A 15246-nucleotide genomic window follows, 5' to 3' on the forward strand; every position below is an offset into this window, starting at 1 on the left:
ATTTGAAGTACCAAGCTCTAAATTGTAACATATGGAAGTACATGGACTAACTTATTACAAAATTGAAAATACAAAATTTAGGGATCAAAAATGATTTTTAAACCTTCTTAATACTAAATTAATAATTTAGATCTCATTTGGAAATCATTTGATAATCATTTTTTGTTTTGCTTTATGATAATTAAGCTTATGAACATTACTTTCACCTATAGATTTCTTTATTTGTTACCTATTTCTTAAAATTGTTCTGAAAAACCAAGCCAACTTTTTAAGTTAAAAACAGTAGCTTTTATCTTTTAAATTTGGTAAGATATTGAGGGGGTATTTGGTTTACCAACATGAGTTGAGTTGAGTTGGTAAATCAACTTGATGTCATTAAGTTGATATATTTTACCAACTCACCCCAACTCACCTCAACTCTCCCTTCTTACAATGTTTTCAATGGCTCCACCCATCGGTCATTGTTGGTGACTACTGTTGTCACACTCCGGGAATCAACTTCGAGCTCTGACAACCATCTTCGATGATAACTACAATGATCATCTTTGCGTGACCAACTCCGACAACCAATTCCAGACTTCGACAACCACTTCCAACAACAGACTCTGATGACCGACTCCGACAACCATCTTCGTGCGACCAATTCTAAGCTTCAACAACCACCTCTGACTCCATACTTCAGTGAAAATCACCTTCGATGATCAACTTCAACGACCACCCTTGTGCGACCAATTCTAAGCTCCAACAACCACCTCCGATGACAAACTCCGACGACCAACTCCAATACCACCTTCGTGCTACCAACTTCAGTCTCCTTCAACCACTTCCAACTACAAACTCTACCAAAAAATCATCTTCAACAACCACCTTCGCACTACCAACTCCGTACTCCAACAACAAACTTTAACGGCCAACTCCAATACCTCTTTCATGCAACCAACTTTGGGCTCCAACAGCCACCTTCAACTACAAATTCCGATCAAAATCATCTTCGATAGTCAACTTCGACAACCACCTCCAACAACTATAAGACCAATAACTAGTAAAATATGTTGTATGGTTATTGATTATATAAATAATGATATTTTATCTAAGTTAAGTGCAATATTTATATGTCAAAAATAGTCAAATATATTTTTATTTAATTAAATTCATATATCAAATTAATGTTAAGAATATTTTTAAAAATATGTATGTAGTTGAAAAGTATGTAACAAATAACAAAAAAAACCATAATATGGAGATTTTTCTTCTAGAATATTTTTTTGACAAGAATTAGGGAAAAGTGGAGATTAGTTCTCTAATGATCCTAAAAATTTTAAAAAGAAATGAAAGTGAAATTATTAAAAAAATGTGATGACTTTTCATTAGCTGCTAAGATGATGAGAGAGATTCAATTAAAAAAATCATGACGGAGAAAAATAAGAGCAACAATAGGAAAAAATATGATGATGAAATTCATGAAAAAAATCTAGGAATTAAAAGTTTATATTTCTCTTTGATTTCATATTTTATTTAACCATATTCTAGCAAAAAAATATAATGTGTTAATTGTAGTTCATTCAAAAAATAAAGAAAAAAAGAAAAACTAAAAAAATTACGATCTATATTTTATTGAAACAAAGATATAGATCAAAACAAAGATGGATATAATTATTGAATAAAAAAATTCAAAACAAAAATACAAATCATAAAAACAGATTATTTAGAATTTAAAGCACTACAAACATAGACATAAACTCAGATAAAATAACTCAACACCCCAAACACAAACATATGAACTCCACAAACATATAAAAACTCTAAACATCATATTTTAATTCAATGCCTAAATAAGAAATAAATAAAATCACGATGAAGTTGTTTGAAACATAATTTTCAAAAATAAAAAACATCCCATGGTTATTAAATGGAACCATGATAAACAAATTATGGTCACATTTGTGTTTGGAAAATTTTTTAACTTCGCTCTTGCAACAACCCTAAACCCTGACAACTTAGCTGTACTTTACGACTAATGTTTTGAAATTTTTAATAATTGTCATTAACTAAATAACAACATAATCGTAAAGCTAAATCACAAGTGATGAGAGTTCCTAATTCTCACTAGGTTGGCAGAAATTATGAATCTTCTTGTAGGATTAAAAAAAGACCCAAAAATTCCCACATTTTTATGTTACAAAACGACATTTTTTTAATTATTACAAGACACATGAACTAATATAAAAAAGGGTCTTATAATATTGTACAACAATTTCCTTATGCGGGTAAAGGAATGTGTGAGTGGTGGGCTAAAATAATAAGAAAAGTAATAGATTAGACGTACAAGAATGAATTTTGATCTTAGTATGGTTTTTGCCTGCGGCCATGGGAATGTGGTGCTGAAGAAGGTGGTCTCCCGTTTCCTCTTCTATCAAGCGCTGAATACTTATTTCCATATTGGTGATGCAGGGCGCCATGGTTGGCTGGTGGAGGCTGCCACACACCACCGTGATGTTGCTGACTACTCCCCGGACCGGCAGTCAGTTGGTTGTAATTGTAACCACTTTGATAAGTTGGAGGATGGTGTGATGAAGGTCTATTATGAGGATAGGGAGGCACATCACTGTGGCCTCGCCACGATGTTGATGCCGATGGGTAATAAGCTTCAGGATTCTCACTATAATGTTGGGAACTCACTTGATTGTGTGCTGCTCTACTATTGTAGTGTTGGGAATGAGGTCTCATGTCGCGGTGGTGGTGGCTTGGGAGTGGCTGATGGTACCTTTGATCTTGGTGGCTGCGTGTTGTGTTGTGATGACCTTGGGAGTAGTTCGGTCTGGCACCTGGTGGCATTCTATAGTCTACTGCTCGATCTCCTGATCTATAATCTATATGTGGATGTGGAGGAGGTTGGCCAGGGATGTAGGGTTGCGCTGTATGGGGGAGCGGGGGTGCCTGCCAATTGTTATGACCATGACCTGTGCGATCTCCCCCCCTAACCTGCAAGCTGTTAACAACAAGTCTATGTGCTGCATCCCCTAGTTGTCGACCTGAAATCGCTCCAGGAGGATTTGGCCTGGAAAAAAACAGAATATGAACACTCACCAAAAGAAATATAGTTTCGGAATACGACTTCCAGTTTCTGTACTGTGCATCCCCTACCTTCCATTCTCATTGTATCTTCCATTGTCTTGATGATGATGCCTCCTCCCATTATCTTCATGCCATAAAACGGGTTCAGGTTTCAGGTCACCCATGCTCACAACCTGTTCAAGACAATGTCATGTGAATTAAACAACAGGAAGATACTGGGTGTGTTGACGTCAGTAAAAGCTAAAAGAATAAAGTACCTTAGGAGGAAAGTTCACTCCAGCAGGCGGTTGGGTGATATGCTTGTGTGCATCTGGAAGTCGATATATAGCACATCTAGATTTTGGGGGTGGGTGAAGAAAAGAAAAGAAAAGAAAAGAAAGACGCCGTGATCAGTATTTTTTGTTTCATCAAACGTCGAATTTGGATATGGTGCTAAACTCTTACATGACTTGGTTGTCTATAATATCCTCCAAGCCCTCAACTGGAGACCTGAATATAGGAGGGCAGAGCTCTCCCAAACATGGAGAGAGATAACCATTCATTCCTTCACTGCAGTTAACCCTAAATCAAATCAGAATTAAGTTTTAAACAGAACATAACAACTACTACCAAGCACTTGATTGTCAACAAAGTTTGGAGAGGACGTAAACGACATTTCCTAGAGACCAAACTGAAGTCCAGAAAATCCATCAAAATAAACCATACAATTAAAGCATCATCTTAAAGTTAACACTCTGACTCAGCTATCATATCAAAGTTTATCAGATTTGATGAATTCGAAAATACACGAGTCAGGACGATGGGATTATGCCCATCATGATTGTATAAATATGCTCACAAATAAAAGATTTTTACATGATACAAACCTATGTTCAGGGTTTATCTTCTCCTTGACCTCAGTACGATCTCTTTCTGCCAACTGCTTACAGCGGTTGTCAAGCGAGTATATACTAACAGAGAGTGGGTGAGAAGATGTAACAAAAAGCATGTCAAACATCACACTGTTTCTTCGCGCTTCTTCTTCCTGCAGAAATGTAAGACCTTCAATTATTCAAAGAGTAACAAGTATCATCTACAGTCTACACCTCATCAAGGAGGAAAATACAATAAAGCAAAAAAGGCAATGCACGTGTGAACCACAAGATAGTAACATACCGTCAACGTATGCTCAACTTTTTCAACCTCTGCAAGAAGGCGGGTTTCATCAATAAAAGGCAATTTTGCAATCCCCTGCAGAATAGTTGGTATAAATTATAAAAAGAAGCAATAACACACAACATAATTATAAAGCCCATTCATCAAATTAAAGAATAAAATAACGGGTGAAAGCAACCAACCTGCCAGGAATACCGTTTACCATTCATATCCACTTCAAAATCTGACACATCAAACCAGAGTTAGAGGGGGGATAAAACTTGATAACCATAAAGCAGACATTTTTAACCACATGTTGTACCTGTAGGATAGAAGTCAATAATAGGCGAGTTCTGATCGGTCATCAATTTCCGATACTGCTCAGGGAGGGCGTGCGCACTGCAAAAAGTTCAATGTAAGAACCCTCTGATAAAAGGAAATACCATTTTTTAGAGAGAAAAATTCAGACCTAGCAGCAGGGAAGACACCCAGTAGTTGATTAAATGGCTTGAAGGGAGTGCCTAAATTGAATGATATATTCAGCTCACCAAGACCTTTGAGATCGGAAGCAAATGGTGCATAGTGATATGGATAAAACCTGAGGAAGAAAATGACAAAAGTAAGCAACAACATGAACATCACAAGAATAAGAAAAAATAAATACATTTAGTACCCCGTTACAAATACGAAAATGAGATTACAATAAAGGCACATGGGAGCTTATGATTTTTTCTTTTTTTTTTTTTTTTGTGTGTGTGTGTGTGTGTGTGTGTGTGGGGGGGGGGGGGGGGGGGGATAAGAAACATTTCATTAATGACTAAGATATCCAAGGAGTACAGATGGATAAACCCAAAAGGGAGAACACCCAAATATATACAAAAGCAAAAACAAAGATTGAAAAATATACGAAAGGAGACCAAGGGAAGGAGAGATAAAAATGTACAAGCCAATCAATAAAAGATAAGAAACAAATAAAGTAGACTGGACCCAAAAACAAACCAGCACCAAGATCCTTGTGGAAGGTGCACATCAAATACGATAAAGATCAAACTTCAAGAAGCCCATCTATGATGAAAGAGAACCATCAATAAACAGAACCGGCATCCCAAAACAAAAACAAAAAATGTGGTCTCACAACAATCTGATGTCATGCTGATTAAGACCCCTCTCTAAACAATGCTTTTGCATTTTTGTCATATGAAATAGAGCTTTTTGTGATTTCATAATTCTCTCGAGCCTCTTTTTTCCTTAGCTGAAAACCGGTTGGGGTGCTGCCTTTTAGTTAGGATCGCCTTTATGGAAAGACCAAGATCTCTAAACCATGAAGCCAATGCCATCAAATATGGAGCAAGGTTGAAAGAACTGGCAATAGCTGGAGGGATAAAATAGTTCCATTCGTCTCACATATGATCATAGATGGAAGAGGGATAGGGAGAAACCGGCGCAGTAGGAATGAGGCTAGATAGATAGGCATCGTGTCGGTGTCCAATGGCAAAGCAATGATGGCCTTGGATTCATTGGTACCAGGGCGAAAGATAGTGGGTTTTGGTAGAAGAGGGAAGAAAGCTATTGGTGGAACTTGTGATGTTAAGGTTGGAAGTGGAAGAGGAAGGATTTTCGGATGATCGGAGAAGAAAAATGAGCTGTTTTGTTGGGCAGAGAAGTTATTTAAAGAATGGAAGATACTTTAACAGATGGAGAGCTATGGAAATCGGATGGAGAGGGTTGCTTAAGGGAGGCACAAAGAACAGATGCTACAGCTGATGGGGAGGGATGGGTTAGATCCGAGAAAGGTTGGCAAATTCCAGCAAAAGTGTCAGTGAGCACATGTTTGGTAAAGGCCTTGGCGTGGTCTAATATTGGCTGGTGTGTAGAGGATCTCCAAATCTGAAGGAGAAATAGTGGATGATAAAAGGACAGAAGTAGGTGGTTGGTTGGCTTCTCCACGGTACTTTTGTACAGCAGTGGCCCCAGTGAGATTGGAAGAATTTGTCCTTTGTGCAGGGGGAGAGAAGGGGCTTCCATGCTCGGTTGTTCACGCACCAGCCATGGAATCACCCCATGCTTCTCGACAATGTACCTAATGTGAGGTAAAGCTTCAAAAAATGGGTCAATGTGGACGATGAAGGAAGATGGATAATGGCCGGTAAAAACCCATGGTTTTTCTTCACTTTCAAACAAGCTTCCATCACGTTCATATGGAATAAGATTTCCTTTGCCACTTCCGAAAACCCCCCCCACAAAGATCAATAAAATTGAAGGACTCAACGAACCACCTATCAACAGGGAGAACTCTAACTTTTATCCATCCCCCATATGAGGGCACCTTGTGATCTTTGCGGTATGCCTCAATGTTCCATGGCTCAAATTTCACCATGAAAGAGCCAACCTTATACCAGTCATGATACTGCTTAAAATCAAACCTTGATCCTTATTTTCAACTGCTAAGATGGCCTTGTTGGGCTGTAGAGGGCTAATGGAGCCAAACTCAGATAATTCCTTTTGCAAAGCCCTAAGAATTTCAAACCAATCGTCATGGAAGTTCTATCGGATGATGATGGTGGTTGTATCAGGGTAGAAGGCTGCAAGCTCACTAGATCGAGGAGGAGATGAAGGTAAAGTGCTATCTGTCAAACAAGAGGGTGCTTTTGGTTGTTCACAAGACTTCTTGTATTTATGGAAGGCATCTTTGTAAGATAAAGATGTGGGTTGGTCTGTTGTTTGATGGTGGGTTGTGTTTGTGGACCATTAAGAAGAGAGAAGCCTTTCCAACCAACTTTGTTGTCAACGGGTAAGATAAGTTTGTTTAACCCTTCATTTAACTCCAAGCTTGGTGATTTTTGCAAAATATCCTTTCCAATTAGAGATTTTCTCCACCCAAAGATCATATTCAATCAGTCTAGACTTTCTGAAGAACTTTTGGTTCAAAGGTGACTCTATCAAAGAAGAAAAAGTAGTGTGCAACCAAGAGAGGAATTCTTTCTTAAGAGAGAGTAAAGAACTTGTCCCTAGAAGGATCACCGTAACCAAGAGAGGAATTCTTTCTTAAGAGAGAGTAAAGGACTTGTCCCTAGAAGCTTCAGTGATCCGAACTCTGAGACTTCTACAGAAAAGGTTTTTCTATCTACAGTGAAGCATACCTTCTCTCTTCCCAACATTCCCCTTAAATGACTGGAAAAAGAAAACTCGTGAAGGCAGGGAGGACGGCTAGGATAGAGGAGATAGGAGAGAGGGAAGAGCATCTTTTCATAAGTCAAGTGACATGGGAACTTATGTTGAGAACCGTGAATGAGGCTTTCTTATTTTTTCAAGAATCAGAAAAAAATAAATAAATACATTTACTTAGTCAGCACCACTCCATTACAGATATTTTCAGATGTCCAAAATCAAATGGATTCAGTAAATACCTATTTAGTGGATTTTTTTTCAAAACATTTTTTTCTTGATACAGTGTTAGTAAGTGTTAGTATGGAAGAATTGGAGATAAATATGTTAAGAATAAATTCAAAAAATAAATGACAAAATATTCGAAATAAAGTTATCTTCCTTTGAAGATAAATTTTCATTTAGAGGACGTCCACTTATCTTAGATAAATTAAGCAATAACATGATAAATAAAAGACAATACGGTGCAGAAACGAGATTAAAACCTCACCATTGCCAAGAACATACACCTTCATAATAATAGTGCATAACCCAACATAGGCCTTCTGTGTATCTCAAAACCTGACAGAACAAAAAATTAGCCTACAATTCCAGCAGATAAAAATAATTAAAAAAATCACCAGTAATTCACGTAAATTAACTTACAACATCATTTCGTATGTCATCAAGTTCCTCTGGAGTATTTGCAGAAAACTTTTCATTATAATACCTCTCTCTCCACCCAGGTATGCCTAATTTAATCTGACCGCCAACATTCATTCAGCTTATGAGATGAGCTTAACACATCGATTATCATACGATACAACTATGATTAAACTTTTTGCATTAAAAAAAAAATCAAACTCATTAGCAACAAGGCAGCATGGAGAAAAAGGAAAACGAAAACAAATCACAATGCAAGGTAGAATGTAAACAATTTAAAATGGTAGAAGTCCAGCGAGTGAAACTTCAATAAAAGATGGAAATTAGAAGTATAAATAGGACATTATGATATATACAAAATGCAGACAAGCTGAAAAAGATATTTTCTAGATACAAACCTTGTCTTCTTCTGAATTATTAGAGTTGAAAACATCAGACTTCTCACGCAGTACCTCCTTGAGCTTGGTCTTCAATTCCTTCTTGTTCTCATGGATCTAGAAGAGAGACAAAAATTAAATATATTAAGTAGCATTCCAGATCCTCTCAATGGTTTACCTGAAAACTCCATGCCAGCAAGGCTCACACCAATTAAAGGTTAGGCATAGAAATAAGCCCTAAAAAATGGCTAATGGAAGTCATAATAACAATGAACTATCTCCTGAAGCAAGAAAACATACATCCATTTCCAAAGTGTTTTCTGCTTCAACGATTGCAGAACCAATAGAAGCCCCAGATGACAGACGTGCAACTTTGTTATGCCGAGCAGAGGTACCACTACCATGAGACTCCAATAGTTGCTTGTTCTTAATGTTCAGTCCTGATAATCTGGATGTGGCTTTTCCCACTCCTGATTGTTCATATGGTGAAGGACAAGGACCAGAAGCTAGACGAGATTCATGAAAACGAGTAACTGCAACTAGGGATGGTAGGACCTGAGGCTCTGCATCATCTCCTCTTCTTATCTGACCTTTTTCACGTTTTATTCTATCTGCCTGCTTCTGAGGTTATAAAAGATAACCAACAGTATGAGAGTAGAAAGTATATCACATAGAAATACAATCAATATGAGATGTAAGAGAATAGAAAGGATATCACATGGAGATACAATCAATCTGAGATGTGAACTGTGATCTACAAATTAACTAAAAGTCTGTTAAAAAATGTAACCCAACATGCAACTGACCTAAACCAACCCAACCTTCACATAGAGATACACAAGAAGGGGGGGGAGAGAGGAAAACGGATATTTTCTTGGTGAGGCACACAATTAATAGGTAAAAACATAAAATTTGTAAAAGAAAATCTATTACAAAGGCAGTGAAAATAGAAAATTTGCTGCATAATTTTGACCAAGAACAGTATGTTGTACAACCTCCCCCACAAAAATGCCCATTTAGAAAATCTTTGTTATTCTCTCAACCCAAAGCAGCAAAAGAAGAGCTCTAGTAGAATTCCTCCAATTTGCTTTTCCATTAAAAGCCACCGCTGAAAAAAAATCACCAGAAGCACAATTTTGATGTCCACATGGTCGCCAAGCCACTCCAAAGACATTACAGAGAAGCCACAACCAAAATGTAGCCCAGAAATAGATGATTTACGGATTCTTCCTTGCACATACAACTCATACAAACTTGGGAGGCAACAGAGAGATGTGGATTGCTTCTATAGACTTTAAAATGAGATTCACACTTGAGGACAAGCGACCATATGAAGAATTTCTCCTTTATGCAGAATCCTGAATTTCCGGATCTTATTAGTCAAATGCCTCGAGCAGAGCACTTGTGTGCAAAACAACCAGATTCAAGTTCCTTTTTTAAGTTTCAATTGCTAATTTTAAGACCTTGTGTAATTACTCTCCTCAAATCTTAACTAATTGAAATGCATTTTTTTTAATTTCACAGAAGTTTTCAAGTAATTTCATCTTGTCGATGGAATTTTGTTTCTTAATTCTCGCCTCTGAAAAAAGACTGCCTGATCCTCACCTCAAAACCCCCACCCACCTTTCTCCACACAGAAACAGACACGTACTCCTAAGGAATAAAACATGTAACCAAACACGTATACATGAAAAAGAAGAGAACCTGATGCAGTCTTGCTCTTTTCTGGAATATTTTATCCTCATAACTGCCAACAGCTTGAATAAAATGTTCCACTCTTTGCAAATTTGGCTGACAGAAAAAAATTATAGAAACACATTTCATGCCTGAGCTCTGAGAAAATATAAATTATAGCATAAAACTAAAAAAAAAACATAATTACCTTGCTTCCATCAGTCAAATACCCACCAAGTGCCCTACATTCCTTCTTATACACAGCTAATAGCAAGTTAATTGCGCCCTGGAATTAAAGAACAAAAAAGTGAGTAATACCTCCATACTAACTTGCACCTTCAAAAGGAACTTGCATAAATTGCCAATTTAAAACAATCTTAGATTATTAGAATACTTATAATTTATGTGTTGCAAGAAGAAAAGTCACCTAAAGCTCTTAGGATATATCTGTCTAAATGCAATATATAACGTATTGCTCATATATCCACTAAAAGCTGATTGAAGCTTAGGTTAAAGGACGGACAATAATCAACCTACGATAAAATAAAACATCTGTAAACATAACTTTTGTTTAATGGTATACTCCCCTATAATTCCTTTTTTGTTCCAAGTTTTGAGATTATCAATAATTTTAGTTTTGAGGCTATCAATATTTTTTCTTCCTTCGTAACAGCATTCCTCTGTACACTGTTTTTCATTCCTAATATAGGCTAACAATGCTCACGCTCCCTTCCCTAAAAATTTCCTTTACAGTAAACTAAAAGCTGACAAGTTAGGTGATATCAAGAATGCAAAATAATAATAATAGGAAAATTTAAAAGACAATTTAACAAAAGAAAAACGCAAAACAAAACAACAATAGAGTTCCCAGAGTCTTGAAATAAACTCCATTTGAAAGTCAACAAAACTTCATGAACTTATAAATGGTAAGTTCCAAGTATGGGCTTTACCTCCCGAATCTCTAATGTAGGCATATGGGGTAAAAAGTCATTGCCAACAAAGAAACACATAAACACAAAATCATCCACAATGCGTTCAATGTCGATTTCAAAGGGAGGATTAGGAATACGCATCTCATGTTCCAAGTACTCTCTAAGTGTCCATATATGGAGAAACTGCACAACAAATGAACCGCACAAAGTGAACAACCACAATAGAGCATAAACAATTTGTCCTACTATTTCACCAAAGTACAAAGAATAAATAAGTGAAAATACTACCTGGTAAGGTTTCTTAACTACAACTTCTTCACTTTTCTCATCAAACTCTCCAGCCTTTCTCTTGGCTTTACCCTCACAGTCAGCTGCAAAATGACCCATCTGGCCACATAGAAAGCACTTTTCTTGTTGTCCAGGAGTAAACACGATCTGAAGTTCACAAAGAAACAATTATTGTAGGTAGCTCATGAAATATAATTCACAATTAAATATTTTAAATAATGAACATGTGCCTTGTCCTCAGGATCGGAGTGACACTTGCAAAAATGCCAAATATACAAGGAAAGTTACAAACCTCACGCAGAATTGAAAAATGGACTTCATGGGTAGCCAAGGCTAACATTATCAAATCTGCATCCTGAAATTATAAAATCGAGTGATATACTGTATTCAACAACCATATATAAAAACACACACATACACACAAAATCAAGAGGCATGTGAATTACATAAAATAAGCATGGAGAAAAAGATATACCAAACCATACAGGCAGTGACGAGTATTGGGATCAAAACCAGGAAGATTTCTCTGAAGACGAATATACGACATTATTTTGTGTTCCCCTTCACCAGGAACATTGGCATCAGAGAGAATAACCTTCACATTTTAAAAGTATTGTGAATAAGGGCAACAAAGGGCAAAACTGTTTTCGCTATTCAGTAAAACTACAATTTTTAGAACACAAGTTATAAAAGTACCTTGATATTTTTCCAACCAGGGTCATTGTTTAGCCTAAGATGAACATAGTACTGCAACGCAATGGACAGAACTGCCATAAAATCAGTTCCAGGAGTAATCACATTGGAATCAAAAACTTGTGACTCCTGCTTTGGAGGAAGCTTCCGCCCCTCCCTCTCAAACTCTTCTCTCAATCGTGCCTCTTCAGCGGCCTAAGAGAGAGAAGAAAACAGAACTTATTAAATACTCGTACCAGAGATTCTCTTCTCTGTACATAAACGTATACATAAAGTTGATAGTACACATAAAGTTGATATAGTTGAACATTTCCAATATGCATCATACTAAAGCAGGAAAAGATATAATGAAAAGCAATATCTTCCATAGGTTTTATATAAAAAAAACATATTTCACTCAAATATTGGAAAATACAAAGAGATTTCTCCAAAAGTGTTAAAACTAAAATCTCCAACTGGGGGGCCATTTCTTTTGTGGGTTTCTTTTTCTTTTTCTCTTATGTATGCCCTTATATTCTTTCATTTTTTCTTAATAAAAATTCAGTTATTTGTAAAATAAATAAATACAGGATGTAGCTCCAACATCTACTAACTAGTATTCCATTCAACCGAAGAAGAGAATAGCAAACAAAAGCACATACTGCATCTATTGCATCTTTTGCAGCTCTAAATCGTCGAGATCGCTGTTGATTCATTTTTGCCCTAGGGGCAACACCATCTGCACAATCATTTCAACAGGCAATAAATATCAAAAACAGGCATTTTATCAATTTCAAGCAACAAAACATAATTAAATAAAGCTCAGAACTCACCTATAGCCATGTATAGCAATTTTCTAGGCCGAACCATGACAAAAAGCCTATCAATATAATCAAACATGCATTGAAATACCTCGCTAAAAGTTGTTGGAGAAGGCTGCAGAGGCACAATAAAACAATCAAGCGAAGATGCACAAAAAATGTTAGATGAGAATGAAATCTCATATGTATTAAGCTTTTCTATTGAGGAGAGTAGGCATGATCCTAAACTAAAAGCACAATTCATATCAAGTCATACGTGGACTATATCAGTTGATTTGGAATCTTCAACTAAAACAAATCTCAGTGAGCATTAGTAGGTTCACTTATTCAGTTATTCTAGCATGTGAGATTACTAGCCCAATTTTATTGGAATAAGTCCCTCGACTTGACATCAAACAAATGAACTTTTTGAACTTTTCATCAAGTTGTACCTGAACTAACTACGTTATCTCCCTTGACATTAAATATTTTTAAAAAAATGATCCTGACAACGTTGCCTAAATTCAATAAATTAAACCTCTCCGCCACAGATTTAAAATGTTATCTAAAATGAAACACCACAAATGTCATAACTATATCTTATATGATGCCAAATAGAGAACTCAATATATATGTCAGATTTTTACCCTATCTTCAGGATGGAAGCAAGGATGAATAATGCCATTCATGTCTAGGTAGAGGTTATCGAATTCAAGGTTGTTTGGATTGGGTTTGCTTGTATCAACCGGAATGGCAATACCATCTATTACCACTGGTTCTTCCTCAATCACATCCACAACCACCAAAGGATATTTCTCCGCTAACCATCTATAGAAGGCTGGAACTCCCATGGCTGCTCACAACAAAGGTAATGAAGATTTGTCAAAAATGGACACAAATAAGAGTAAAATAGCAAGTTGACTTGCTCGACGAAAAAACAGAGTTCTTGAGAGAATAATTACGTTTTATAAAACCCAAAAATTGTTGGCAAGATATACAAAACATAAAAAGAAAAGGATCAATCTAAAGAATCCACCTCTCATTCAAGAAATATATATATATATATATATACAGTGCATGTTTGATTATATATACATATGTGTGTGTGTATTATATCCCAATTCCCTTCTCTTATAAGTCCCTATTCCCTACATATTCGCTCGACCCCCTCTCCACCTCTGTCCTAGAAAACGTTTTTTCTATCAGACTAAACATCAAACCAGTAAGAGCACTCCTTTCCATGCTCAAATTCCATCAGAAACTTGGCTACGGTAACATGGTGAATGGCTAGGTGAGATAAAAAGGGAACTAAGAAACAACGAGTAAATGCTTCTACGAAAACCAACCAAGGGGATAGTCCGACTCAATCTCCCAGTAAAGAATCCAAAAAGAAACAACAGCATTCTGGAATCCATAAAAGGAACTTTAAAAATCGCTTGAGTCATAAAGATCTTTCATAAATATGATTGGCTTTCAATGGCCGGCAGGATTTAAAATTAAAAATTGACCTAATTCGAAATTTACCCTGAGCTGGTTAAACTTTAGAAGACCTGAACGGCGAGCGACTGAAAGATGTAGGGAGCAGGGGAAGATTGGAGCGGACCACGGCGACGGGAAGCTGCAAAAGAAGTTAGTGGGCAGTCGTGCGACTGCGGCAGAACACGGGGTGGCTCGCCGGCGTGGGGTTGCAGCAGAGAGAGAGATAGGGAAAGAAGAAGGAAAAGAGACGGTGGCGGTAGTGAAGGGGTTGCCGGCGAGCGGCGGAGAAGGGGAGCGGAAAGAAAATTAGTGGGCCGGTCAGGGGCGTTGGCGTGAGACTGCGGTAAGAAATCTGAAGAAAGAAGTGGGAATGGGAAAAAGACGAGGGACCGACGATAGGGTTTAGGTTTTTTTTTCATATACAAAAATTTAAATTTTGTTCAAATTACAACTTAGTCCCTAAATAGGCCTCCTTGTATTATCTTTTTTCTTTTTTCTATTGCAACACAATATCAATATTTTTATTTCATCAATATATTTGTTTTTAATGTTATTGCTATGCTATTTTTAATTTTTAATTTAATTGTGTATGTTTTAGATTTTTTGGAATGTTTTTAAATATAGTAAAATGAATCAAAATATTTATAAATATAGTAAAATATCACTGTTTATTAGTAATAGACTTCTATCATCTATGATAGGTATTGATAGATTTGTGTCTATCACGGATAGACCGTGATATTTTGCTATATTTCCAAATATAGCCAATAATTTTTTATTTAAAATCATTTTCCTAGATTTTTCCATCGCATTATCTTTTATATTTGAGTCGCAATGGTGATTTCTTTAATTCTTAAAAAAATGATTTCTTTAATGATTTTTTTCTCTTATTCAAATATGATAGGTGTGCTCATTTCGATTCCTAAGACTTGTGAAAATTTGAATTCCTACATTCATTTGAAACTCAATCACAAACATCTATTTTTAAATTTGTTTGATTAAATTTTT

The 15246-nt window shown here is 36.4% G+C and overlaps 1 protein-coding gene across 2 annotated transcripts; it reads right to left on the reverse strand.

The window, feature by feature from the left end:
- Positions 1–2111: 2111 nt before the first annotated feature.
- Positions 2112–14635, reverse strand: XRN3 (5'-3' exoribonuclease 3). Of its 2 annotated transcripts, none has more exons than XM_039034019.2 (24): positions 14284–14635; positions 13407–13612; positions 12793–12895; positions 12622–12698; positions 11984–12175; positions 11763–11882; positions 11580–11642; positions 11288–11434; positions 11018–11182; positions 10276–10353; positions 10098–10184; positions 8694–9014; positions 8415–8510; positions 8020–8115; positions 7865–7935; positions 4679–4807; positions 4532–4608; positions 4413–4453; positions 4231–4305; positions 3942–4099; positions 3520–3624; positions 3333–3408; positions 3145–3248; positions 2112–3058 (listed from the first exon to the last, which is right to left on the reverse strand). In XM_039034019.2, the coding sequence occupies exons 2-24, from the start codon at positions 13608–13610 to the stop codon at positions 2344–2346; spliced, it is 3300 nt and encodes a 1099-aa protein (XP_038889947.1). In that variant the 5' UTR covers positions 13611–13612; positions 14284–14635; the 3' UTR covers positions 2112–2343. The 2 variants fall into 2 exon arrangements, with proteins under 2 accessions (XP_038889947.1, XP_038889945.1); XM_039034017.2 differs by having other exon boundaries at positions 3520–3636; positions 14284–14632.
- Positions 14636–15246: the final 611 nt, after the last annotated feature.

This window comes from Benincasa hispida, chromosome 6 (assembly GCF_027475165.1).
Source record: "Benincasa hispida cultivar pf3 chromosome 6, pf3_genome.v1.1, whole genome shotgun sequence".
Lineage (NCBI taxonomy): Eukaryota > Viridiplantae > Streptophyta > Magnoliopsida > Cucurbitales > Cucurbitaceae > Benincasa > Benincasa hispida.

Bases quoted from the DNA above. Each gene is read 5' to 3' on its own strand.
- XRN3 (XM_039034017.2), bottom strand. From the start codon at position 13,610: ATGGGAGTTCCAGCCTTCTATAGATGGTTAGCGGAGAAATATCCTTTG. The intron at 12,896-13,406 runs GTAAAAATCTGA...GTGCCTCTGCAG, and splicing joins GCTTCCATCCTGAAGATAGG to CCTTCTCCAACAACTTTTAG. The intron at 4,100-4,230 runs GTATGTTACTAT...ACATTTCTGCAG, and splicing joins AAGTTGAGCATACGTTGACG to GAAGAAGAAGCGCGAAGAAA.